Source organism: Octopus bimaculoides, chromosome 5 (assembly GCF_046866305.1).
Source record: "Octopus bimaculoides isolate indiv1 chromosome 5, ASM4686630v1, whole genome shotgun sequence".
In the NCBI taxonomy this organism is placed as follows: Eukaryota; Metazoa; Mollusca; class Cephalopoda; order Octopoda; family Octopodidae; genus Octopus; species Octopus bimaculoides.
This window is the reverse complement of record NC_142932.1, coordinates 89,103,937-89,129,616: the sequence shown is the minus strand read 5'-3', so window position 1 is coordinate 89,129,616 and position 25,680 is coordinate 89,103,937. Positions and strand designations below refer to the sequence as shown.

Below are 25,680 nucleotides of genomic sequence, written 5' to 3'. Positions count from 1 at the left end.
AATTTCTTTCTACATTCACATGTACATAGATGTGCACGCACACACACATAAAATGTTGGGCCTTTGTAAAATAAGAATTTCAAATCTAAGAATGACATTGAAACCACTGCTGCAAATTGAATTACGTATCTTTTACATACCTGGTAAATGGTAGTATGTCTGTTAATGATAGCATGCTTACCTGATTAGCAAAAGATTCTTGATTCAAGTCTAAAGAGTGAATTTGTTGTTGTCTGGGAGCTAGATGGAAACTAAACAAGAAGTCAGAGAGCAAAGAGACTGTAGTTTCCATCACTGCCACCATTTTAACATACATTACACAATGCTTGTACAGGTGGGCAGATCTTCTCCAGCACTGAGCGTACCAATCATGGTCTTTCATGACTATAATGATTGGCAACATCACCTTCATGAGGCACAGTGTCTTGAGATCAGTTTTCACTGCTTTATCTTATATATGTCTTCTCTCTTGCACACTACATCTGATTTCTCTTTTATCCAGTTTTCTCTCAATTTATTTGTACTCCATCATTCATACTAAAACATTATACACCCAGCAAATCATACTCACTTCATTCCTTTGTTGACTTTGCAAATCCTGTTATTCAAGATTTTTTACCCTGCAGTGTCACACTTTGTACACAAGCATTTTACAGTCTCCTCTTCACTTTGAAAGAGTAACCCTTTGTTGCCCGGAGATTTTTCATTCTGGTGGTTTTGTAATATATTATTACTTGCAGTTTGTGGCTAAGTATGATGTGTATCATGTTTGGTTTTTTGGTTTTTTTCTTCAGTTTTTAATGATGTATTCATACAAGCTGTAACCAAAATACATGGACACACAAGTACAACATTTTTTCATTGACTGACCACTTGTCTTTATTTATTTATTTACCTATTTTTTGTATATTTATTTCTAACCTTTCTGTGAATTCCAGACAAAAGTATGGAAGTCCTTTTCAAAAAGGGTAAAGGGGCAGTATATGCTGAATCTGTGAGTTGGCTCGAAGGAAATAATGAATATTTACAAATATCAGGAGCTCTTGCAATTGGCAACTTTGCTAGAAATGGTCAGTCATTTTATTTTTAAATTTGATGTAATTTTTATTGCTGTTATTTTATTCATTATCCCATCAGAGAATAAGAATTATATGCAAATGTCTCCTTTTGAAGATGCTGCATCAACATGACCACAATGGAATGACTGAAACTAGTTAAAATGAAACAGTGTAGTAAACTAGTGATTGTTTTATTGCACACATAACAAGTGATGTATTACCATCATCATTGTTCTAATTTCTACTTTCCCATGCTCACATTGATAAGACAAAACTATGTTTGGGCAGAGTTTTTTATGACTTTATGACCTTCCAGGCATTAACACTCATCTGTTTCCCCTATTGTATCAAACAACAAACAACCCAGATATAGTTTGGTAGAGAACTGGAAACAAAGAACACCATTTGAATGCACCTTTTTTTTTTCCAAAGATTGGGCAACCTGTCAAGACATGTCAAAAGGCCCCATGATGTGCTTTTGTGGTGAACTGCAAACAAACAACACAGCCTGTATGAACATTGTTGCTTTAGCTACGAGGGATTTTTAAGGACTGGTGCTTAACTCTGATTCCTATGTGAGGTGAATAAGTGTTAAATCTCTTCCAAGATAAGATGCCAGTCTATCATAAGCAGCTTTCCTTGAAGATCTGGTACATATTCTCACTGACATCATCACCATTATCATCATCATCATCATCATCCAACCCATGCTGGCATGGGTTGGATGGGTTAACCAGAGCTAACAAGCAGGACAGCTGCACCAGGTTCCAGTCTGATTTGCCTTGATTTCTACTGCTGAATGCCCTTCATAACACCAACCACTTTACAGAGTGTGCTGGGTACTTCTTATATGGCACTGGCATGGGTGCTTTTACATGGTGCTGGCATGGGTTCTGTTATATGATGCTGGCGCAGGTGCTTTTTACATGGTGCCAGCACATGGCTCTTGCAGAACAATCCTCTTCATTGGGGGAGCGGCATTAATAATTCTGCTATGGAAAACAGATCTTCTTGAGTATAGCAAGGTGCCAGATATCTCAGTCCTTTGTCATCTCCTTCATAAGGTACAGTGTCCTGAGATCATCCTTCAGTACTTCGTCCCAGTCTGGTAATGAACTGAGGTCTTCTAGATTGAAGTATTCTGACCTGAGACACAACTCCTGCTGTGTTTTGAACTCCTGACCCATGAACAAGTAATCCAATATATTACCTATTTGGCCATTATACCTCTGCAAGCAATAGTTCCTACAGCTTACCAATTCTTAAGTCAAATGAAACAGACATATAATCTGTTTTCTGTCAGTTATCCAAACTGAGGCAAGTAGAATTGATGCTATTGTTGCTTAACACTAGATCAGACTTTGTTAAACCAACTTGTGATCAAATATGCTCTGGTTTTGACTATTTTATCTTTCATTCAAAGTACCTATGTGTGGCTACATTATCCAGTGTGTTTTTCCGTTTGTAAAATGATATGGTGTGATCTAATAGAGATTTAGCTGCTGTTTCTTGTAAATTGAGTGATCACATAGAAGTTTCCTCATTGGCTTTAGGTTAGCAGAATTATGTGCTCAGGCACACAACATCAATAGCATTCCTGGGCATATAACTCTGCAAACTTCAAAGTTTGGACCTTTGATTATTTAGGCGTTAATGATCATAAGAGCACAAATGATTATGTAAGTATTAATGAGCTTTGAACACTAATGATCATTAAAGCAGTTATGGTCGTGCAAGCATCTAGTTTGAAATATCAAATGTATAAAGATTATGGTGACTGTTGCTTAGCTCTAAGCTAGCCTTGAATGAGTAGATCTATGATCAAAGACATTCCAACCTTGCCCTGCACACAGGCATTGGTTATATTATCTAATTTGTCCTTCCTTTTCTAGATGACAAGGTATAATTTTAGAGAGATTGGACTGCTATTTCTAGCATATGGAGTGACCACATACTAACTCTCAGTGGCAACGGCAGCAGCGAAGAAGAAGAAATGTTGGTAGCAGTGAAGTGGGGAGGATCGTGACAGAAGCAGCAGTGACAGGAGGGGATGATAATGACGTTGGTGGTGATGATGAGGATGCTGGTGAAATGAAAGAGACAGTGGGGGGGGGACAATGAAAATAGATGGGAATAGACATTTGGAGCCATGACTGCTTCACATGTAATTAAACAAGGTGGAGTAAAAGTGAACTACTAACCACAGCAATTAAAACCCATAAGTACAAGAACTCAGATGGGGACAACTTTCAGCAAATGTAATTTAAAAACAACAATAATGATAATAATGGTTTCAAATTTTTGGTGCAAGGCCAGCAATTTCGATAGAGAGAGTAAAATCAATTACATCGACCCCAGTACTCAACTGGTACTTATTTTATCAACCCCAAAAGGATGAAAGGAAAAGTCAACCTCAGTGCAATTTAAACTCAGAACATAGAGACAGATGAACTGCTGCTAAGCATTTTGCCTGGCATGCTAATAATCCTTTCTACTATTGGCACAAGGCCTGAAAATTTTGGAGGAGGGGACTAGTCGATTACATCAACCCCAGTGTTTCACTGGTACTTAATTTATCGACTCCAAAAGGATGAAAGGCAAAATCAACGTCATCAGAATTTGAACTCAGAACATAAAGACAGACAAGCATTTTGCCCCACAAGCTAATGATTCTTCCAGCTTGTCACCTAACAATAATGATAATAATTGTTTCAAATTTTGCCACACAGCCAGCCATTTTAGGAGAGGGGATAAGTCAATTACATTGACCCCAGTGTTTCACTGGTATTTATTTAATCAACCCTGAAAGGATGAAAGGCAAAGTCAACCTCGGCAGAATTTGAACTCAGAATGTAGTGACAGACGAAATATTGGTAAGCATTTCACCCAGCATGCTAACGATTCTGCCAGCTTGCCATCTTAACAACAAGTGTAATAATAATAATAATAATAATAATAACAACAATCCAAGCACCCGAAGGACCCATCACTGATACAAATACAGGAGTACGTCCTCATAAATTAACATCCCCCTACTAAATAGGAGATACACATAGAAGGTATATATATATATATATATATATATATATATAGGTAGATACATGGATATGTAGATAAACAGATAGGTACATGGGTAATATAGACAGACAAGCACATACACACATACATCATACATACATATGTGTATACACATGCATGCTGACACACAGCTCTGATAATGAACAAAGTCAGCAGATATTGAAGAGATTGCAAGAAGCAATTTTGGGAAAAATAAAAAATAAGTAAATGAGTGCAAATCGAACTGGTGTGTTAATTAATAAGGCATTAAAACAGAATGACTCTCCCCAGACGCAACAAAATAATAATAATGATTAATGATAATATTAGTTTCTGGCAGAGACATAAGGTCACAAATTTTGGGAAAAGGAATGGTCAGTTATATTCAATATTAAACCATAATTTTTTGAAAAAATAGAAAGAAATCATTATTATTATTATGCTGCGATTGACTTTGCCTTTCATCCTTGTAGGATCGATGAAATGAGCACCTGCTGAGCACTGGAGTTATTGTAATCAACTTACCCACTCTCCTGAAATTACTGGCCTTGTGCCATCACATGACAGTTGTAAACAAGTGTCACTATAGTGCAGGTGGTGTCCTTCATTTCCAATCTTCTGTGAAAATATGTCTAGAAACAGGTGAGGGTTGGCAACTGGAAAGACATCCAGCTGTAGGAAGCCTGCCTCAACAAATTCCATCTGGCCCATGCAAGCATGGAAAAGTGGACATTAAAATGATAAAGATGATTAAATTAAATCTTTAAAAATCTGTGGTACCCATAGAAGCCCTTTATGGTATACCAATGCAGTAGTACACTATGGCACCAGTTTCAGAACTTCTGTTCTAACCAATGATTCAGTTCATTCAGAGCTTTAAATCTGCTCAGACTTGTTATTATTATCATCATCATCATCATCATCATCATCATCAACAGAAGCAGCAGCATTATTGTCCTCACTCTCACCACTACCATCACCACCAAAGGAAACCTCTATATGGTCATTTGACCTACTTGGTATAGTAACCAAATCTACCTCAAACAACGCCTTTCTGTCTCAGGAAAAGGACACATTGGATAATGAAATCTCAGATACATGATACCTAGAACAAAAAATGATAGGATTCCCATGGCTGCAATGCCTTTCATAAATCTTTCTCAGTCAGAGCTGACCTTGGGCTGAACAACAACAGCAAAAAGTAGTTTTCTACAAAAAAATTTTCTTTGAAAACTGAAACTCACTAAAATATAATTTGTTATATTGCTGTTGTTTGGGTGTGGAACTGATGCTAACCCTCTAAACTGATGATTCACTGGTATTTGTTTAGTGTATTAAGTTCTTGATGCAATTTTCTTTTCTAATGGTATGAAATGATGACTTGACAATCTTGTTTTTTTTTTTTTTTTTTTTCTTTATCTGAGGCCAATTAAATTCAACCTTTTAAGCTGTCTTGTAGTAACAATAGCCACAATGATATGATCACATGCATACACACATTTATTCACACATTCATGAGAAATCAAAAAACACTCATGCACAGATGTGCACACACACATGTAGTCAGTTATACTCACTATAGTATGAGACAAGAAACATCCAAATATTCAGTCTTCATATCACTATCTTTAATTTAGTAATCCACAGTTCATCATCATCATCGTTTAACGTCCGCTTTCCATGCTAGCATGGGTTGGACGATTTGACTGAGGACTGGTGAAACCGGATGGCAACACCAGGCTCCAGTCTGATTTGGCAGAGTTTCTACAGCTGGATGCCCTTCCTAACGCCAACCACTCAGAGAGTGTAGTGGGTGCTTTTACGTGTCACCCGCACGAAAACGGCCACGCTCGAAATGGTGTCTTTTATGTGCCACCCGCACAAGCCAGTCCAGGGGCACTGGCAACGATCTCGCTCGAAAATCCTACAGGAGCCAGTCAGGCGGTACTGGCAACGGCCACGCTCAAAATGGTGCATCTCATGTGCCACCCGCACAAGAACCAGTCCAGGGGCACTGGCAACGATCTTACTTGGCTTGCCGGGTCTTCTCACGCACAGCACATTTCCAAAGGTCTCGGTCAGTAGTCATCGCTTCGGTGAGGCCCAATGTACGAAGGTCTTGCCTCACCACCTCAGCCCAGGTCTTCCTGGGCCTACCTCTTCCACGGGTTCCCTCAACTGTTAGGGTGTGGCACTTTTTCACGCAGCTATCCTCCTCCATTCTCACCACATGTCCATACCAGCGCAATCGTCTCTCTTGCACGCCACAACTGATGCTTCTAATGTTCAGCTTTTCTCTCAAGATACTTACACTCTGACGGGTATTCACATTGACATTACACATCCAACGGAGCATACTGGCTTCATTCCTTGCGAGTTATCATTAAATATTCAATCTCCACATCACTATCTTTAATTTAGTAATCCATAATTATCATCATCATCGCCACCATTGGTTTTTCCATGTGCAGCTGTTGAATTTCTAATAAAATGCATATTAAAACCACACATACTTTCTCAGTATATATCATGAGTGGCTGTGTGATAAGTAGCTTGCTTACACCAACCACATGGTTCTGAGTTCAGTCCCACTGCGTGGCACCTTGGGCAAGTATCTTCTACTGTAGCCTTGGGCTAACCAAAGCCTTGTGAGTGGATTTAGAAGCCTGTCGTATATATGTGTGTGTGTATGTTTGTGTGTCTGTGTTTGCCCCCCCCCCCAACATCGCTTGACAACTGATGCTGGTCATTTTACGTCCCCGTAACTTAGCAGTTCAGCAAAAGAGACCGATAGAATAAGTACTAGGCTTACAAAGAATAAGTCCTGGGGGTCGATCTGTTCGACTAAAGGCGGTACTCCAGCATGGCCACAGTCAAATGACTGAAACAAATAAAAAAGAAAAAAAAAACAGTTGCTAAGAATTACAGCTCGGTTTTTGCTGTCTTTCTCCAACTTACAAAGAATAAGTTCTGGGGTCTATTTGCTCGACTAAAGGCAATGCTCCAGCATGGTTGCAGTCAAATGACTGAAATAAGTAAAAGAATAAAAGAATATATTAATTGGCAGAAAATTACAAAAGTAATTCAAGAGCCAAAAGTTTTGTGAATAGAAAAAAAATATTAAAAAAATAATTTTACAAAATTTACAATGCAGACATGGTTGTGTGATGAGAAGCTTACTTCCTAACAACATGGTTTCAGGTTCAGTCCCACTGCATGGCACTTGGGACAACTATCTTCTACTATAGCTTCAGGCCGACCAAAGCCTTGTGAGTGGATTTGGTAGATGGAAACTGAAAGAAGCCTGTCCTATATCTATGTGCGTCTGTCTGTTTGTTCCCCACTACCAATGTTGGTGTATTTATGTTCCCCATAACTTAGTGATTTGGCAAAAGAGATCAATAGAATAAGTAGCAGGCTTTAAAAAATGAGTACTGGGGTGTCGATTGGATTGACATCATAATCCTTCTCTCTACTTTTTTATGATTATAAAATTATCTTAGAGCAATGCTGTTACAATTATAATTTATCAAACCACATCTTTAGAGTGAATATTTACAATATATTTATATCTGCACTACATTTCAAACAGCTTAATCATCATATGGGATCTGATTCATCATATGGTGCCTAATTCTTTGATAAATGTACAGGCTCCAAGACTGAATCCAAAATAAGAATCTTTATTTGTAAACTAACAAAACTAATGTTCATATTCAGTAAACCAGTGACACACTGACTTGAATTGTTGTTATTATGATTAAAGGTAGTGAATTGGCAGAATCAGTAGATTATCCAATGAAATGCCATGTGGCATTTGCTTACAGCCTTTTACATTCTGAGTTCAAACCCTGCTAAAGTCAACTTTGCATTTCATCCTTGCAGTGTCAATATAAACTATCTGTCAAGTACTGAGCTTAGTTTAATCAACTAACCCATCCTTACAAATTTGTGGTCTTGTGCCTATGTCAGAGAGTTATTAAGATGATTATTTTTCAATCTGTTAAGATTATATGTTAACATGCATGCACACACACACACACACACACACACACACACACACACACACACACACACACCACTCTCTCTCTCTCTCTCTCTCACACGCACACACACACACACACACACACACACAGTTTGATTTCAGTCCGTCATCATGCACCTTATTTCTGGGTATGTACATGTTCACATATATAGAATAAATTTGTTGTGATTGATAATATTGTTTATTTGTTTAAGGCTGCCATCATTGAATTTTCGTTTTGATATTATTGACAGATTAAATAAATAAATATTATGAAAGAAATTCCAATGGAAACTTTGCCAGAATTATTGTCAGTAAAATAATTTCAGCAGTCAATGTAATTATTTTTCTTGTTTTAGATGAACATTGCTTATTGTTGGTGGAAGAAGGCGTTGTTACAAAAATGTTAAATTTACTCAAGCAACAAGACCGTAAAGAACCAAACATACCATTACTTCATGCAATACTAAGTGCTTTAAGGAACCTTGCTATTCCTTGTAAGTTCTCATTTTCAAGGTTTCAGTTATCTTTCAAGAGTCTTGTGAGAGGAAAATAATGAGGTGTATTATTTTTATATATAATAATATTATATTATAATTATAATTTTTATATATAATAATATATTATAATTATATATTATATATTATATATATTATAATATTATATTATATTTAATAAAATGTAATAGTTATATCTATTAATTAGATATACTAGTTATTAACTTATATGTTAGTTAATAACTAGTATATAGTTTTAATTACACATACTAGTTATATATACTAATTATATAAACTAGTTATAACTACTAATTACATGTACTAGCTATATGCTCTAATTTCTAATTGTGTGTGTGCATGTGCGTGCTATAGCTACTAATTCTATGTACTGTAATATTTATATTTATTAATTATCCAAGATATATGTTCTGATTATATGTACAAGTTATATGTAGTAGTTGTATATACTTGAAGCAATATCAAACTGGCATTGTACTTTACTGGGTAACAACTTGCTAGGCCCCTGTGCATTTTCATTTTAAAGTAATAATAAGATGATCAGGTGGATACAATGTTGAGTTCATATCAAAGTAGGGGTGAATTGTTTGTTTAGGCAAGTTACTTAATTCTACATATCACTATCATTACCATCATCTTCATCATCATCATTCAACATCCACTTTCCATGCTGGCACAGGTGGGTTGGGCAGTTTGACAGGATCTGGCAAGCTGCAAGGGTGCATCAGGCTCTATTTTCAGCTTTGGCATGATTTCTATGGCTCAATGCCCTTCTTAATACCTGTCACTTTACAAAGTGACAGGATGCTTTTTATATGCCACCAGCACTAGTGAGTTTGCTGTGTAACTTGCAAGACAAAAAAAAGAGCAGAGGGAAAAGAAAAAGAGAAAATCTTCCACTACTAAGAGGGGAATATTTAAGAGGAAAATATGGAGGTGAGTGGCTTATTATAGGTGTTGAAAGACTGAGGGACAAGGAGATAGATAGCTGAAGGGGATAAAAAGAAGGTAGTAATGGAGTACCAGCGCAATCTGTCATGGTACAAGAAAATGAACATGAGGGGATATGGACAGTTGGTCATGGAAGGGGAGGAGTATGAGGATACTCCCATAAGGGTGCAAAGGTTGAGTAACAGGTGGTTAAAGATGAGGGTAGAGGTGAATGTAGTGAGTGATAAACAAATGTGAAGGTGCAGTTGAAGAGAAATATTGGTATGGAGATGGGTAAGGAAGGAGATATAGAAGTGGCTCAGAAAGGAGAATAAATCCGAAGGTAGTGGAATGATGTGTAAGGTGTAGGAGCAGTGGAAAGGGAGTTATAAAGGAACATAAGGGGGCTATAGTAAGTGGGATATAATTTTAGACTTGGGAGAGCATTGAGAATGATAGCAGATAAGAGAGATGTTATGAATGGAGTATAGAGAGATAAAGAGAGAGCAGTGGCTGAAGGCACAGGCAGGAGTTGATTTGTGGAAATAGTATGGGTGAGGATGATAATGAGAAATGGAAGTGATTCCAGTGGGAGAGGGGAGGGAGGGGATGTAATATGTGCCAAATATGCTCTCAGCTGACTACAGCAGCTGAGTAGTCCCACCAATGAGTGTGTGTTAGGGAGGAGAATTGGGAGAGCTGTTTGACATGTCAGAGAATGAGGCATGAGGGCAGAAATTCCTTCCTCCTCCCCCTATACACACATAATTCAAATTAGTTCAGAAATACATAATAGATATTGGACTATCCATAAATGCTACCTGAGAGAGAGACTAGTATCATATACAGGAGAAGATTTTTTTTTTTTATCTTGATTAAATTAGTCCAGAAGAAGAAAGGAGTTGTGCTCATGTCTTTCATATGTCCTCCAAGATTGGTTGAGGCTGACATGGTTAGCATCACCATTGAACAATTGCAAGTTGATTGCTGCAAGATACATACGTACAGTGGAGAGATCACAAGGATTGGCACATTGAGGAAGAAAGGTTTAAGTGTAGGGATTTATGTGAGGCCTGAGGCAGGCTTATCACCAGACTTTAGTGATTGGAGGTGCTTCAGAATGCTCTGGACGGGTAGTAATTTGTAATAATGCTAAACTGGAGTTTCAAAATAAGTGCATCACTGTGAATCTGAGGTGCACCATTGAATAGTGGGACAATGCCATTCAATGCACCTCCATAGCAGCAGGCATGGCCTGGGGGATGAACACAACATGGGCAATGAGAAAAGGAGAGATAAGAAAATCATGGTTGCCAGGTAAGAGAGAACATGAAGCATTTTTTTTTCCCAAGCATATTGCACTCTGGACTAGACTTTCCAATATGTCTTTCTTTTGGTTACAATTTATAGTAATATGTCAAGTAACCTTGTGGCATTTCTTTTGATGTGAATTTGAAAGGTGTAAATCATTGCCGACATGATTTTATCATTCAATAACATCTGACTGTGTTACTTTCTGAGTGTTGTTGTTCTTGTTTTCTGTTACAGTAACCAATAAAACTAAACTAGTCAATGCTGGCACTGTCGAAGTTCTCCTCAGCTTCTCTTCCACCCCTATACTAGCTGTGACATTCAAACTGTTAGGAGCTCTACGAATGTTAGTTGACAACCAAGGTAAGTTAATTATATGCAATTCCTGACATTGGTGAGGATGAGAGTGGTGGTGATGGAGAGATGAAAGGCGAAGTTGAATGTAAAGAACTAGAACAAATTCTGCAAAGCAATTTTTCTGATATTCTGGTTATAATATTATTAACCACAAAGATTGACATTATCATCCTCTTTATTTTTTTTTTTACCTCCACTTCAGAAGAAACTGCTAAACTTCTTGGCCGTGATAAAGTCTTCTTACCTAAATTAGTTGAGTGGTGTAATGTTGAAGAACATGCTGGAGTGAAAGGTCAGTATCTTTTAGATGTTTAATACTGTTTCTACTATTGCTGTTATCATTGTTGTTGCTACTGTTGATATCACAATTTCTGCTATTGCTCCCACTGTTGTTTATCAGTTCTGAGAATGTGTCTCAGAGTACCGCTTGACTGGCCTTCGTGCGGGTGACACGTAAAAGCACCCACTACACTCTCTGAGTGGTTGGCGTTAGGAAGGGCATCCAGCTGTAGAAACTCTGCCAAATCAGATTGGAGCCTGGTGTTGCCATCCGGTTTCACCAGTCCTCAGTCAAATCGTCCAACCCATGCTAGCATGGAAAGCGGACGTTAAACGATGATGATGATGATGCATGAAGCTACCACTTTCAATATTCACTGAATCACAGCTGAACTGTAATATCTCAGTAGGTCATTATGCGTTAGTTAAATTTCACTTCATTTGGTTAATCAATCAGTCGATTGTGTTTGCTAAAGTCCTTTCATCACCATTTGTGACCTCTTCAATGACATGCCTTCTCTAATCCTACCTAAAGCTGACTTGGAGTAGAGAGGGTCAAGAATGGCAACGAAAAAACTTTGACAAACACAATTGATTGATTGTTTTACCAAATGACTAACTGGACAATTTAATGGTTAGTTGGTTAAATAGCTAACCAATAAATAACCAATATTAAAGAAGTGAAATTGAACCAATGCATGTGTTTATTATTGGCATAATGATCCAATCAAGATATGACAAAATCTGTTTCAACACCTAAGTTCGCATCAAGAATCTTGCAAACCAAATACAAAAGCAAAATAACTGAACTGGCTTAAACAGATTTAAAGAAAAACAGACTCCATAATGACAAAATAGCCTAGTGAACAAGGTACTGGTCATAACATAAAATTTACTGCTGGAGTTTTATTTTGTTTCTGAACTGGACCTTTATTCTATGTTGCCTCAGATCACACAGCTGTCAAAAATAAATGCCAGACTGTTTGGTGCAAGTCTATGAGAAAATTTATCCTCTATCAACTTCACACTAGTCTTCAAAATAAATAAGAACCAGGGTCGATTTGATTGACTAAAATCCCTCAATGCTGTACCCCAGCATGGCAGCAGTCTGATGACCAAAACATGTTTGAGAATTTAATGTATTTGTTGTTTTGAAATTGTTATTCTTCTATTTCAATTGCTAGGTGAAGCCACACGGCTACTTGCATGGATAATAAAATACAGCAAAAATGGTGAAGTGATAAAGAATATTGTACGAGCTGATGGTATCCAGCACCTTGTGACCATGGCAACTTCTGAACATGTCCTCATGCAGAATGAAGCTTTAATAGCTCTGACACTCATAATTGGATCTTCCGTTTTAGGTATTGAACTTCAATATAATACAACTATATGTTGTGTGTGTGTGTGTGTGTGTCTACTGTGAAGAGACAGACTCCTGAGAGTTTTTATAAGTTTTGCTTCAACATCTATTCTAAACCACTACTACGTCTATTGCTATAACACCACTAATGATCACTATTACTACCACTACAAACTAACAAGGGAGACTCCACATGGTTGCACATTCTGTTAAAACATAGTAACCAAATTTCCTTCACTGGTCCTGGATTTCCTGCGCAAAGGAAAATGATGAGATGGTCACAGCTGAAATGCAATTTAATCATGAGTCAGCATGATCAGGGCTGACCTGGGACCAAGCAACAAATACTACCATCACTACTACCAACAGTTTACAAAACTAAAATCCCCTTTGACTAAGTAGGGCTCAACTAAGTATGTCTGTGTGTATATGTGCATGTACGTGCGCATATATATATATATATATATATATATATATATATATATATATATACACACACACACATAGACATATTTTAACCATACATATGCATTAGTTGACAGGTCTTCACCTCTCAGTTTAAGGACTTTATTTTGCAAACTATTTGATGGCCTTACTGGTGTTATTGCCATGTAAAAAGTACCCAATCCACTCTGTAAAATGGATGGTGTTAAGAACACTCAGCTTCTGTCAAACTGTCCCACTTGTGCCTGCATGGAAAGCAGACATTAAATGATGATATGATGATGATGATGACAACAACAATGACAATTCTTAATTTTTGAAGAGAGAATATGATTTTCATCCAAATTATGTCATATTTTAACTGCCCCATATGAATATATGTGTGCATGTATGTATGTGTGTATATATATTATTATTATTATTTGTATTTATTTTGATCTGCTATACCATATAACTTCTGTTATATCCAACTGCAAATATTTATACTTGTAGAAAATGTGCATGGATAAAAAATCTATGTGGTTGTAAGAAAATATATTTAAAATAGAGAAAGCATTAAAATATGTATGAATATATAGAATTTGAATAAATGTAAAAGAACCACAAGAATATATGAATAAAGAAAATATGTAATTTTTATGTTAAGAATTATTTTCAGGTTTAAAATGTGGATAATTTTACTTTCAGATGAAGCTGCTATGGCTTTGAAAGAAGCAGACCTCATAGAAGTAATTGCCACTCTGTTAAAGAACCAACAGACACTTCCTGATATCATTGCTAATACCTTATCTTTAACTAGAGCCATCGTTCTAGCAGGTTTGTTTGAAGATGCATGTATTGTTCTCTGACTTTTTTTTTTCATTTCTTTTTTTATTTTTTACTTGTTTCAGTCATTGAACTGCAGCCATCCTTGGGCTTAAAAGACTTAGTTAAGCAAATTACCCCAGTATTTGCTTTTAAGTCTAGTACTTATTCTATCTGACTGTTTTGCTGAACTGCTAAGTTATGGGAATATAAACAAACCAAGAATGGTTGTCAAGTCGTGAGTGTGCACAGGACAACAAACACACACACACACACATAGTGCTTCTACACCGTTTCTTTTTACCAAATTCACTCACAAAGCATTGGTCAACCTACGGCTATAGTAAAAACCACTTATCCAAGGTACTCTGCAATAGGACTGAATCAGAAACCATGTGGTTGCATAGCCATACCTGCACCTACATCTTGGAAATTGGCACTATGTCATTATTACCTCTAATTTCATGCCATTTTTTTTATTGATCCTTTCTGATATAACTAAATGTAGACTGATATTTCAAAATATAAATTATGAAGAATTCATTTGGAAATTATGAACAATGATCTTGAAATAGAATTCTTGACATAAATGAGATTGTTATTTTCACTTCAAATACGTGATGCATGCAGTCGTGGAAAGAGTGCTGTAAGGCAAAATCATGGTGATAATGGACATTGGCAATAAACATTGCAAAGATTGCTGCAAAGAAATCTTTATAAAAAATGGTACATTGTTTGAAAACAGTGTATTGAAATTAGAAGAAATAATTGATCTATTGTACAACACGTATCCATATGAATTCATATGCTTTTTTTTCATTCACTTTCTTTCATTTTGAAATGCAGATTAACAGCAAAAGATGCCAACAATTTTCATGGTCTTCCATTTTTTTTTTTATTAGTGTTTCTCTTCGTGACTGCTTCTCTCTCTCTCTCTCTTTCTCTCTCTCTCTCTCTCTCTCTCTCTCTCTCTCTCTCTCTCTCTCTCTCTCTCTCTGTAATATCTTCTTTTAATATGAATTTCATATTGTGTTTCTCTTTGTTTTAGCTTCTTCAACTACACCACAGTTGACCCAGTGTACACTTCTTGCTTGTGCAGGAATGGTTTCTAACATGCAAAGTAAGTATCTGGCTACAAGTACAATTAGCTGGACTAATTAATAACATTTCGTTGGGTTTGCTAAACAGCAATTAGCTGGGCTAAATGAAAGACAATTAGCTAGGTCAATTGTATGGAAGATGTTTAAATTTGCTGTTGTTTTAAGCCTTTAGAATTCATAATATTTATTCCTTTTGACAAGGCACAAGAGATTAGGGAAAGACTTATGAACTCAGTTCTGTACATTTCTGATATTTTTCTGGCACTCCTTACCCTCAAAGGATGACTGACAGTGTTAACTCCTGCCAGATCTCAAATTAAAATGTACATCAACACAGCATGGCTGTGTGGTAAGAAGCTTGCTTCCCAACCACATGGTTCCAGGTTCAGTTCCACTGCATGACACCTAGGGCATGTGTCTTGTACTATAGCCTCAGGTAGACCAAAGCCTTGAGGGGATTTGGTAGACAGAAACTGAAAGAGACCAATAGAATAAGTACTAGGCTTACAAAGAATAAGTCCTGGGGTCAATTTGTTCGACTAAAAGCAGTGCTCCAGCATGACCACAATCAACTGACTGAAACAAGTAAATGAAATAAATGGAAAAAAAAAAATGCCCAAAAGTAAATGGTGCAAAATATAAATTTTTTTATAGCTGGGTGCTTCTAATACTGCTAACCTTTCAACCATACAGTAAGAAGTGGAATCTATTTTATGTCAATCAAGCAATTAGATGTACTTATTGAAGAGTAGGATACAGTGTGTTAGTAGGTTAATGGTATAGTGTGTTAGAGAGTGCTTATCAGTTCAGTCAATCTTGGTATTTTCAATTACCAGCCTAGGCTCTGCTTCTCATGAGGCTAAGAAAAGCAAATTGTCAAAGTATTGGTCTCTCTCTGATAGGTTTATGGTCGAGCCTGTGGTAGTGGAGACCTCCAGTGTTCTTGGCCCCCCGAACCATATCACTGCTCACCACTATTGGGCAGAGATGCCTATCCATAAGCGCAAGCCACATGAGTCAGTGTGACTGTTCCAGCATATCTCCCTCACTGTCCTCTAGGACAATACATTTTGTCTTCTGGGTCTATGAGGCAGTCTGAATTACAGGAAACTGAAAAAATGTCTTGAAGAAGTTGTATTTTGGCATAGAAATGCAAAAACATCCCATACTCTTTAACCTTGATTTGTAACCCATTTAGTCAGATGGCTGGTGAACAGATCTGATCCATTTGATTACTAAAGGGGTTTGTCAGTATTTTTTTAACTATAGAGAACCAGATGTGTCACAGAAGAGTGGAAGTATCAATTGATTGACAGAGATTGGCTGGTAAACATTGAGTATAACTAGAGTTGGTGTGAGAATAAATTAGTTTGACATGAAAATAATAAAAATCAGAGAAAGATCTAAGTTATTGCTATGATGTTATACACTATTGGTAGCAAAGTGGCCAAGTTGTCAAAGCATCAGACTGACATAGTATAGATTACCTTTGTATAGTATACATGATGTTATATAATTCTTATCTGTTTGGTATCTTAACTTTCATGTCCTTAATTTGATTTTAAAGGTAAAAAAAAAACAATTCTGTAAGTTCACATAGCAATCTTTCATATTATCTGTGTATTCCCCTCTTAAACATTATACACATATATACAGACATATTTAATGTTTTTCACTTCTCCCTTCGTTTTTAAATGTAACTTGTTTGCCCTATCCCACATGAATGAATAAAAAAGGGATAATTATTATTCTTTCATCTCTCTGGGGTTGTATTAGGAGATGTGGTCTTGACTAGCCTCCCCTCCCTCACAGTTCTTTACCTCTTAGAAACAGCTATTATTATTATTATTGGTGGTGGCGATGGCAGCATCTATACAGTGGGTTGCAGAATCAGTAGAGCACCTGCATACAGACATCCTAGACTACATTAAAAAAAAAGAATACCACCCAACCTGATTACTCACCAATACACTCTAACCTCTAATCCATGGATGGGTCGTCTTCTTACTCTGCCTCTTCTACTCACTACTATAATGGCCTCTACTCCAAGGACTTGGTTGATCTCTTCTCAGGCCCACCTAACTCCCTCATCTTTCCTCCTCTCATCACTCATATCATGCTGAACTCCACAGTTCAACCACTCATCACTTTATTCTTAGTCATTCCTTCCCAGAATGTCAAGCCCGTTGGAATTCTCTCCTCATCCCTATTTCTCGTACAGCCATTAACTTCTGATTGTTTAAGAACATCAGCCACATCAATCCCACTTCTTCAAATTCCTGTGAAGGCCATGAACACAACTCCTCTCTCCAAATAAGCCAATAAAATATTTTTAATGTTTTTTTTTTTGGTATTTAGTCATGGCTATTTAAATTCTGAGTTCAAATCCTACCAACATCAACTTTACCTTTCATCTTTCAAGGTTGATTAAATTGATTTTATCCCCTACACCAATATTTGTGTCTTTATGTCTGTGTTAGAAATTATTACTATTATGTACTCAGTTATAAGCAAGCATTGGAAACTATTAGAGCAAAGGTAAATTGGTCATTTGCCAATAACACTCCTCTTTTAAGGAAAAAGGAGATCGAGTACTATGCTATTTTTGCAGCAATTTTGATCTTGGAATGGCTTGTGGAAAAAATTTCCAAGTGTGCACACCAAGTATCACTGACCCATGTGATTCTGATAACATCTGAAATGTTTCTACAGAGCAACAGAATGTATTATAATCTGTAAAATGCATCAATTTCTTTCTGGCTCTTTGTGTTGAGGTTAACTTTATTTTTCGTCTTTCTAGGATTGATAAATTAAGTATTAGTAAAATACAAGTGTTGACTGTTCCTCTCCACCAAATTTCAGCCCTTGTGCCTATATAAGCAGCTATTATTATCATCACTCATAAACCTAGCGTTTGTGTTGTCTTTGTGACATCACACATTATTTCATTCTTAGTTTTACAGCTGTTAATATATAGAAAAGAGATTTTCATTAATGAAGTGTGAGGAATAGAGGAGGCTGACTAATAAAGGAGTAAAACCTGATAAATCTTGTTACATGGGCAATGTTGATATTTTGTGCGACTGCATGGTTAAGAGGTTATCTTTGCAACCACATGCTTTTGGATTAAGTTCCACTATAAAGCACCTTGGATAAATGTTTCCTACTATAGCCCAGAGCTGAGCAAAGTCTTGTGAGTGAATTTGGTAGGTGGAAACTGAAAAGAAGCTTTTCATATAGCTATCTGTGTGTGTGTGTGTTTCCATGTGTTTCTCTCTCTCTTTGTACTGATATTGCAAGCTCAATATGAATGAACATCACTGTCACACAAGCAGAGCTGTTTGCCTGCAATCGCCTGTCCAAGACTTGGAGAAAATATTGCCTTGCTTGGAAACAGGTGTGAGTTGGCAACTAGAAGACCATTTTGCTGTAGAAAATCTACCCTGATGCGTCCTGTTCAACCCAGACAAGCATTGAAAAGTAGACATTAAAACAGTAATGACGATGATTTTTATTTTGTTTTCACGTTTCTTTGCAGGTAATTTACGTGAGGAACTGATGTGTGCTGGAATCCCTGATCTGGCAAAACAGTTGACATCTCATGAAAATGAGAAGGTCCGGTCTGGAGCTGAGATGTTGTTAAATGCTTTAGAAGAAAATTCTATGGAACAAAGCTGAGTAAAATGATGCAAAACAAAGATGCAGATTTCAAGTTTTATGGGTTTTTTTTTTTTTCTTGGTATTTTTTTTTTTCCCCCAGATTTTCGTACAGTTCGAACTTTCAGACTGATAAACCTTTAATGTTAACCAAAAATCCGGTGGAGATGTATTTGTGCATATGTGTGTGAGTGTGTGTAAGATTGGAAAACAATGGTCTTTAAAAACTGAAATTTGAAACCATAAAAAATATGGAAACTTTTATTAGAATTTCAGGTCCAAATTCCTTTTCAGTTATGGGTGTTATCTGTCGCATCCAAACACATGCACATACATACATTCACATGCACACACATACACATACGCACACACACACACACACACACACACACACACTTCACTATGAAACTAATCTCACTTTAATCACTCTGAAATTTCAAGCCGAAAGAAAAGAAAGAATGTTGGAGAAAATACAAAACAGAAACAAAAAAAAGAACCTTGATGTGAAAATTCCATTCCTGGTTAAAGCAAACAAACAGAAAAAGTATTTTTAAAAAATGATCTCAAGTCTATCAATAAGCTTTCTTTGTGTTCTGGTCATTTGGCACTATCATGATAACTATTTATTTTTCATAAACATAAAGGAAATTTGATGTATTTACCAGTTTTCAGATTCATTTCAAAAATGTTGCTCAGTTTTCAACCATATAATTTTCCTTTCAACTAGCAAAAAGCTTGCTGTTCTCATTTTTTTTTTTTTTTTTCATCTTCTTCATTTTCTCGTCCTCTGTCGTCTTCTTGATATGATCATCGTGGACATCAAATACCATTTTATTTGTCTTGCTTTACTGAATAACTTTTCTCTTGCCATTAACAAGAACAACTTCATATATTTTTCTTATTGTAGAAACAGTTAAAAACATTTTTTAAATAACAAAACAATAACAAAATGCATCAACACAAGGTATAAAAACTATAATAAATAACAATAATAAATAATTAAATTAAAAATATTTTGTGTTGAGTTTGAAGATTTTGGAGAGTTTTTCTTTTTCTTTTTTTTTTCCTTTTATTTTTTTTCAGTAAATTTTAAGTACAGTCATTTTAGACTGTCTGGAATTTGCTAGATATTGTCAGTGGTTCATGAAGAAATTTTTTTTTTCCCTAACTCTTGTCATTGTCAAACATTTGGTCATTTTGTCTCAAATTTCAGCCTTTTTTCTCAAATCACTTTTGAGAACATATACATACACTAAATAATAATAAATGTGTAAGTATATTTATGCAGATTTGGGATCACACATTCAATCACTCGCACACACACACACACACACACACACACACACACACACACACATTCAATCACTCGCGTGCACGCGCACACACACACACACACATCTTTTATTTATTAACCAAACATAAACTGTCTTCTTTTCAAATGAGGAGAGTTTTTTTCATACATACACAATATCATTGTACAATCAGACATTGAATTGAAAGGAAGGAAAATCATTTTAACCCTTTAGCATTCAGATTACTCTGGCAAATGTAATGCTTATTTATTCACTTTGTTTTGAATTAATCATGCATTATCTCATAACTTTGAGATTTCAATGTTGTAATTGTATATTTTCAGAGTGACATTGTAGAGTAGGTGAGAGAGGCTAGATCTAGCCAATTTGAGCATAAAGCTAGAAGAATATTTAGGCCAGATATGGCCTGTTTAAATGCTAAAGGGTTAAAAAAGAAAAATAAACATTCTTATTGTTTTATGCTAGTAACATTTTAAAAACTATCTTGGAGTGGTGAGTTGGCTGAACTGATAAAGTATTAGACTTTACACCTTAAACATATTTAGCATCATCTTTCTATATTCCGAGTTTAAGTGCAACTACTGGGTTGGTGCATAATTATTGCGGCTTTTTTTCAACAAATTTAATTCAACAAAAACATCTTTAAATGATTATTGCAGAGCATATTCACCATCTACTTCAATTACTGCTTCGCATTTGCTTGGCAGGTGGTCAGCCCATCATTTAAAGATGTTTTTGTTAAATATTGTTATTGTTTTTGTTGAATAAAATTTGTTGAAAAACAACTGCAATAATTATGCACCAACCCAATAGTTCTTCTAATACTAATAAAATATATTAATTAAATTGACCAAAGTAATAATATATTGTGGTCATTTTAATTAACTGTACACATTCCCTATAAGTAGTGATTTTATGGTGCCTAACCCATGTAAAAAAATAAAATATTATTTCTAACTCTATCCCACATTTTTTTTTAACTGTTCAATGATAGGCAAGGGAACAAGGCAAAGGGGTCAGCTGAAAAGCTGAAAACTACAACCTAGCTTTAATTTTTCAGTTGGAGCAATATTGCTTCACTTACAAGCACCGATGCTTTTTGGAAAGGCATGACCCTCCCAACTTGCCATCCTCCTCCCCCTCCATTCTCTTTTAAAAAATGTGCTCGGCCTTGTGCCCTAAAAAACAGTGGAGTGGGGGGACACCATTATAAATTACAAGCAATGTTAAATGTGTGTGTGTGTAAAAGCTATGGTTCAAGTATGACAGCAGACAAACAATGTCTGTGAATTAATGTTATTTTTCTTACTTTCATGTTTATGCTATTATGCTATATTTTGCCACTTAACTTTTCTCACAAAATGATTTACACACACATACACATCTACTGTATATCTATCTCTCTTTACTCCTTTCTAAACAGTATTAATAAATTCCCTACATCTACCCTCTTCTTTTTCTTTCCATTTTTGAGGTTGTTACTATTTTGGTCTTTTTAAATGTCCAAAATTAGATAATAAAGCAAAGAGGAACTAAGAAATAAAATTACACATGACAGAAGAAACACATCCATAAGATAATGACTATGTAATGAATGTAGCAACAATGATTTCTTTCTTTATTTATTCATAATAGATTTCTATTATTTTTTGTTGTTTACACAGGAGGCAGGATCATTAAAGCATCACACAAAAATACTTTGTGGTATTTGGTTCTCTTTTAATCCTCACTCTTTCAAGATTAATATTATATGCTCCATCCAGTTTCTAGAGTTTATGTAATTAAATGTTCCCTTAATGGTACTTATTTTATTACCCTTAGAATATTGAAAGCCAAAACTGATCCTAATGAGATTTGTTCATCCATCCATACAACAGTGACATCTTATGGTATATGCTTGATTTAGATTTAAGTGAAAGAACATTGTACAACATCTACCTCGCCCTTTCTCCAAACCTGTCTTGATCCAGAAGCCAAGACAGTTTGAGATATGTCTAGATGCAGTGGATGACCAGGACTTCTAATGTGTCTTGTGAATTAATGTCTCTTAACATTCAAACTGCCTTGTTGTCTGTTGGGTTAGCCACTGTCCTCACCCAATCCAGCCACCAGAATCAAAATGTACATGATAAAGTAGGCACAATCTATAACTCAATGAATGTTTTAAGACTTGAAGGCTACCCTCACTTGCTTTACTCCTGTCAAAATGGTTTGCCAGGGTATGCTTAGTTCGCATGCTACAGCTTCTTGATGCCACAGGTGAGATTTGGACACAAACCAAAAAGAGATGTACTGCCATAAAAGATGCTGACTCTCTCTGAACAGCACAAACACTCTAAGTAAAATAACAATACTGTAATATGATTTACACTAATGTTCAGTCTAATAATAATTGTTTGTAATCTAGACACAAGAGCCAGTAACTTTTGGGGAGAGAAATGGTCAGTTATATCAAAGCCAATACTTGACTCATACTTTATTGTATTAACCCCACAAGGTGGAACGGCAAAGTTGATCTTGGCAAGATTTGAGCTAATATATAAAGAGCTGTAACTGAATACCACAAGGCATTTTGTCCAATACTCTAATGATGATAATAAACATTGCCTGATAAATGTTATGGTAGTGATTCATCTGAAAGGTCTTGTAAGAATTTGCTAATGCTGTGTAAAGCATTGAAATGTTAAGTTATTTCAACTAGAACTGTAACAGAAAACTTAGCTTTTTGGCAATCAACACTACACATACTTTTTTTTCTCTCTCTTACACACACACTTTCTCTCTTTCACATTCACCTCCCATACACTATAAATACGTAACAGTGTGTATAATTGACTTAGTTTCCTCACCGCCCTACATGCAATAATAATGATAATAAAAGGCAGCTGAATTTCGACAAAATATTTAGTTTTTAAAACAAAAAAAAAAGTGAAGAGAAAAATCCAAAATATTCCATTACTTTACTTATTTGCATAAACTCTCCAAGAATTCTGCCCACATCTTTGAAGTGCTTCTGTATGTGAACTATTTTTTTATAATTCTTTGTCTTGTACTTTGGGTAAAATTCCTGGTATTAATGGTTAAAGTGAGACTCAAACAGCTTCTCTGACAAAATGTTAGAATTTTGCAAATGTATATAACTTTATCACCGGTACATGATGTATGGATTTCTAATTATGAAATATTCGTAATTTTTCCTTTTTAAAAATCTGAACACTGTTTTCTAATATAACCCATTGTATATTTGGGTTGACATAAATACTTCTAACCATTTTCTTGTAACACTTTACGCTTTTTTCTTTTTTCCTCGGAAATTTCTGACACAGCATATTTGAAAAGATGGTTTCACAGTACAGTCACAGCTGTAAAACCAGTAAAAGACAATGCAAATGAAATTTGTTTTGTTTTGTTTGTTTGTTTTTTTCCTTAAATATGAACCCAGTTTATTAAAGTTAAAAGAAATTATTATTGTTGTAATTATTTTTATCATCATCATTGTCATTACTTTTTATTTAAGTCATACAAATGAGTGGAACTTCGAATATTTAGTTATGTTCCTAGGTCAAATCCTGCCTCAGTCGACTTTGCCTTTCAACTTTCAAAGCTCAATAAAATAAAGCACTAATCAAGTACTAGGATTGATCTAACTGACTATATCTCTTCTCGTCCTAAATTTGTGGCCCTTGTACCTATGTTAGAAACTATTAATGATCTTATACCAGAGAGTGGTACCTTTAGGGGGATGAAAAAATTGTAGTTCATAATTTTTAATTTTAATGTACTTAATTCAAGTGATACTTTATCTTAAATCTTAAACAATCTTGATATGTATTATAGCTGTCTCCTTAATAAAGTAGTGGGGTGGGTTTTTAGATTCCTATTTTAGTTCACTATTTGTCTTGTCTATTAAAGAACACACTCAAAGATTCTGTCACTTTTAATATTACACCTATTTTCTTTAACCCTTTAGCAATCGGATTACTCTGTCAAATGTCATTTTCATTTATTCACATTGTTTTGAATTAATCATGCATTATTTCATAGCTTTGAGATTTCAATGATGTGATTGTTTATTTTTAGAATAACATAATAAAGGTAGGTGTTAGAGGCCAGATGTGCTTGCTTTTATAATCTTTTGTTTAAGACTCTGACACACTCAACTGTTTCTTATTCCATGATATCATTCCCCCATGTCTTTATGTACTGAAATATCAATTATTTCACATTGCTTGATTTTTTTTCCACAGCAATATCAACTCTCTTCATATTCTTTTCGCCACATTAGATGGTTAAATTTTAAAGGACTTTGAGTTCTTTAGATGCTGTTTACTATTATTAAATGCTAGATAAAATGACTTGTAGTATTTAGTTATGGCCCTTATGTTTTGAGTTCAAAATCCCAATGAGGTCAGCTTCATCCTTCCAAAAATATTAGGATTAATATAATCAACTATACCTTTGTCCTTAAATTTGTGGCCTTGTTTAAGATTTGAGGGAGATAGCTACTATTTCTAGCAGTTTGACACATTTGTTTAACCTTGTTGACACCAAATAATAAATCTTTCTACTATAGGTAGAAGGCCTAAAATTTTAATGGGGAAGGGGGTTAGTCTGTCACTTCATTGTATTGACCCCAAAAAAGATGAAAGGCAAAAAAAAAAATCGATCTTGGCAGAATTTGAACTCGGAACATAAAGAGAGACGAAACACTGCTAAGCATTTTGTCCAACATGCTAACAATTTTGCCACCTTGTTGTTGTTGATGATGATGATTATTATTATTATTATTATTGCAACAAACGGGCAGAATCGTTAGCATGCTGAGTAAAATGTTAAGCAACATTTCCTCCATCTTAATGTTCTGATTTCAAATTCTGTTGTGGTTGACTCTACCTTTCGTCCTTTCAAGGTCATTAAATTAACTACCAGTTGAGTACTGGGATCAATGTAATCGATTTACACCCTCCCCAAAGTTGCTGGCCTTGTGCCAAAATTTGAAACTATTATTATTCATCATCATCATTTAACGTCCATTTTCCATGCTGGCATGGGTTGGACTGAAAGCTGGAAAGCTGCACCGAGTTCCAATCTGATTATTATCATCATCACTATTATTTCTGAGAACAACAAACTGGCAAAATCATTAAAACACCAGAAAAATTGCCTTGCAAGGTCAACTTTGTCTTTCATTCCTCCAAGAACGATAAAATTAAGTACCAGTCAAGTACTTGGAAGTTGATGTAATTGACTAATCCTTTCTCCCAAATTTCAGGCCTTGTATCAGAACCTATTATGGTTATTATTATTCTTACTAAAGTGGTCAGTTGGCTGAATAGTTAGCACCTACAGCAAAATACTTAGTGACATTTCTTCAAGTTCTTTACATTCTGAGTTGAAATTCCGTTGTGGCTGACTTTGCCTTTCATCTTTTCAAGGTTGAAAAAATAACCAGTCAAGCACTGGGGTCA

At 35.6% G+C, this 25,680-nt stretch overlaps 1 protein-coding gene across 1 annotated transcript in view; it reads left to right on the top strand.

Moving 5' to 3' along the window:
* LOC106869143 (rap1 GTPase-GDP dissociation stimulator 1-B) overlaps positions 1–23,677 on the top strand; it is a 95,634-nt gene extending 71,957 nt beyond the window's left edge. Inside the window, exons 9-16 of the mRNA XM_014914719.3 lie at positions 939–1,070; positions 8,499–8,636; positions 11,133–11,258; positions 11,455–11,544; positions 12,716–12,895; positions 14,026–14,154; positions 15,191–15,262; positions 18,781–23,677. Of these exons, the coding sequence (XP_014770205.2) occupies positions 939–1,070; positions 8,499–8,636; positions 11,133–11,258; positions 11,455–11,544; positions 12,716–12,895; positions 14,026–14,154; positions 15,191–15,262; positions 18,781–18,920 (1,007 nt within the window). The 3' untranslated portion in view covers positions 18,921–23,677. The remainder of the gene's footprint in view (positions 1–938; positions 1,071–8,498; positions 8,637–11,132; positions 11,259–11,454; positions 11,545–12,715; positions 12,896–14,025; positions 14,155–15,190; positions 15,263–18,780) is intronic.
* The last annotated feature ends 2,003 nt before the right edge of the window (positions 23,678–25,680 follow it).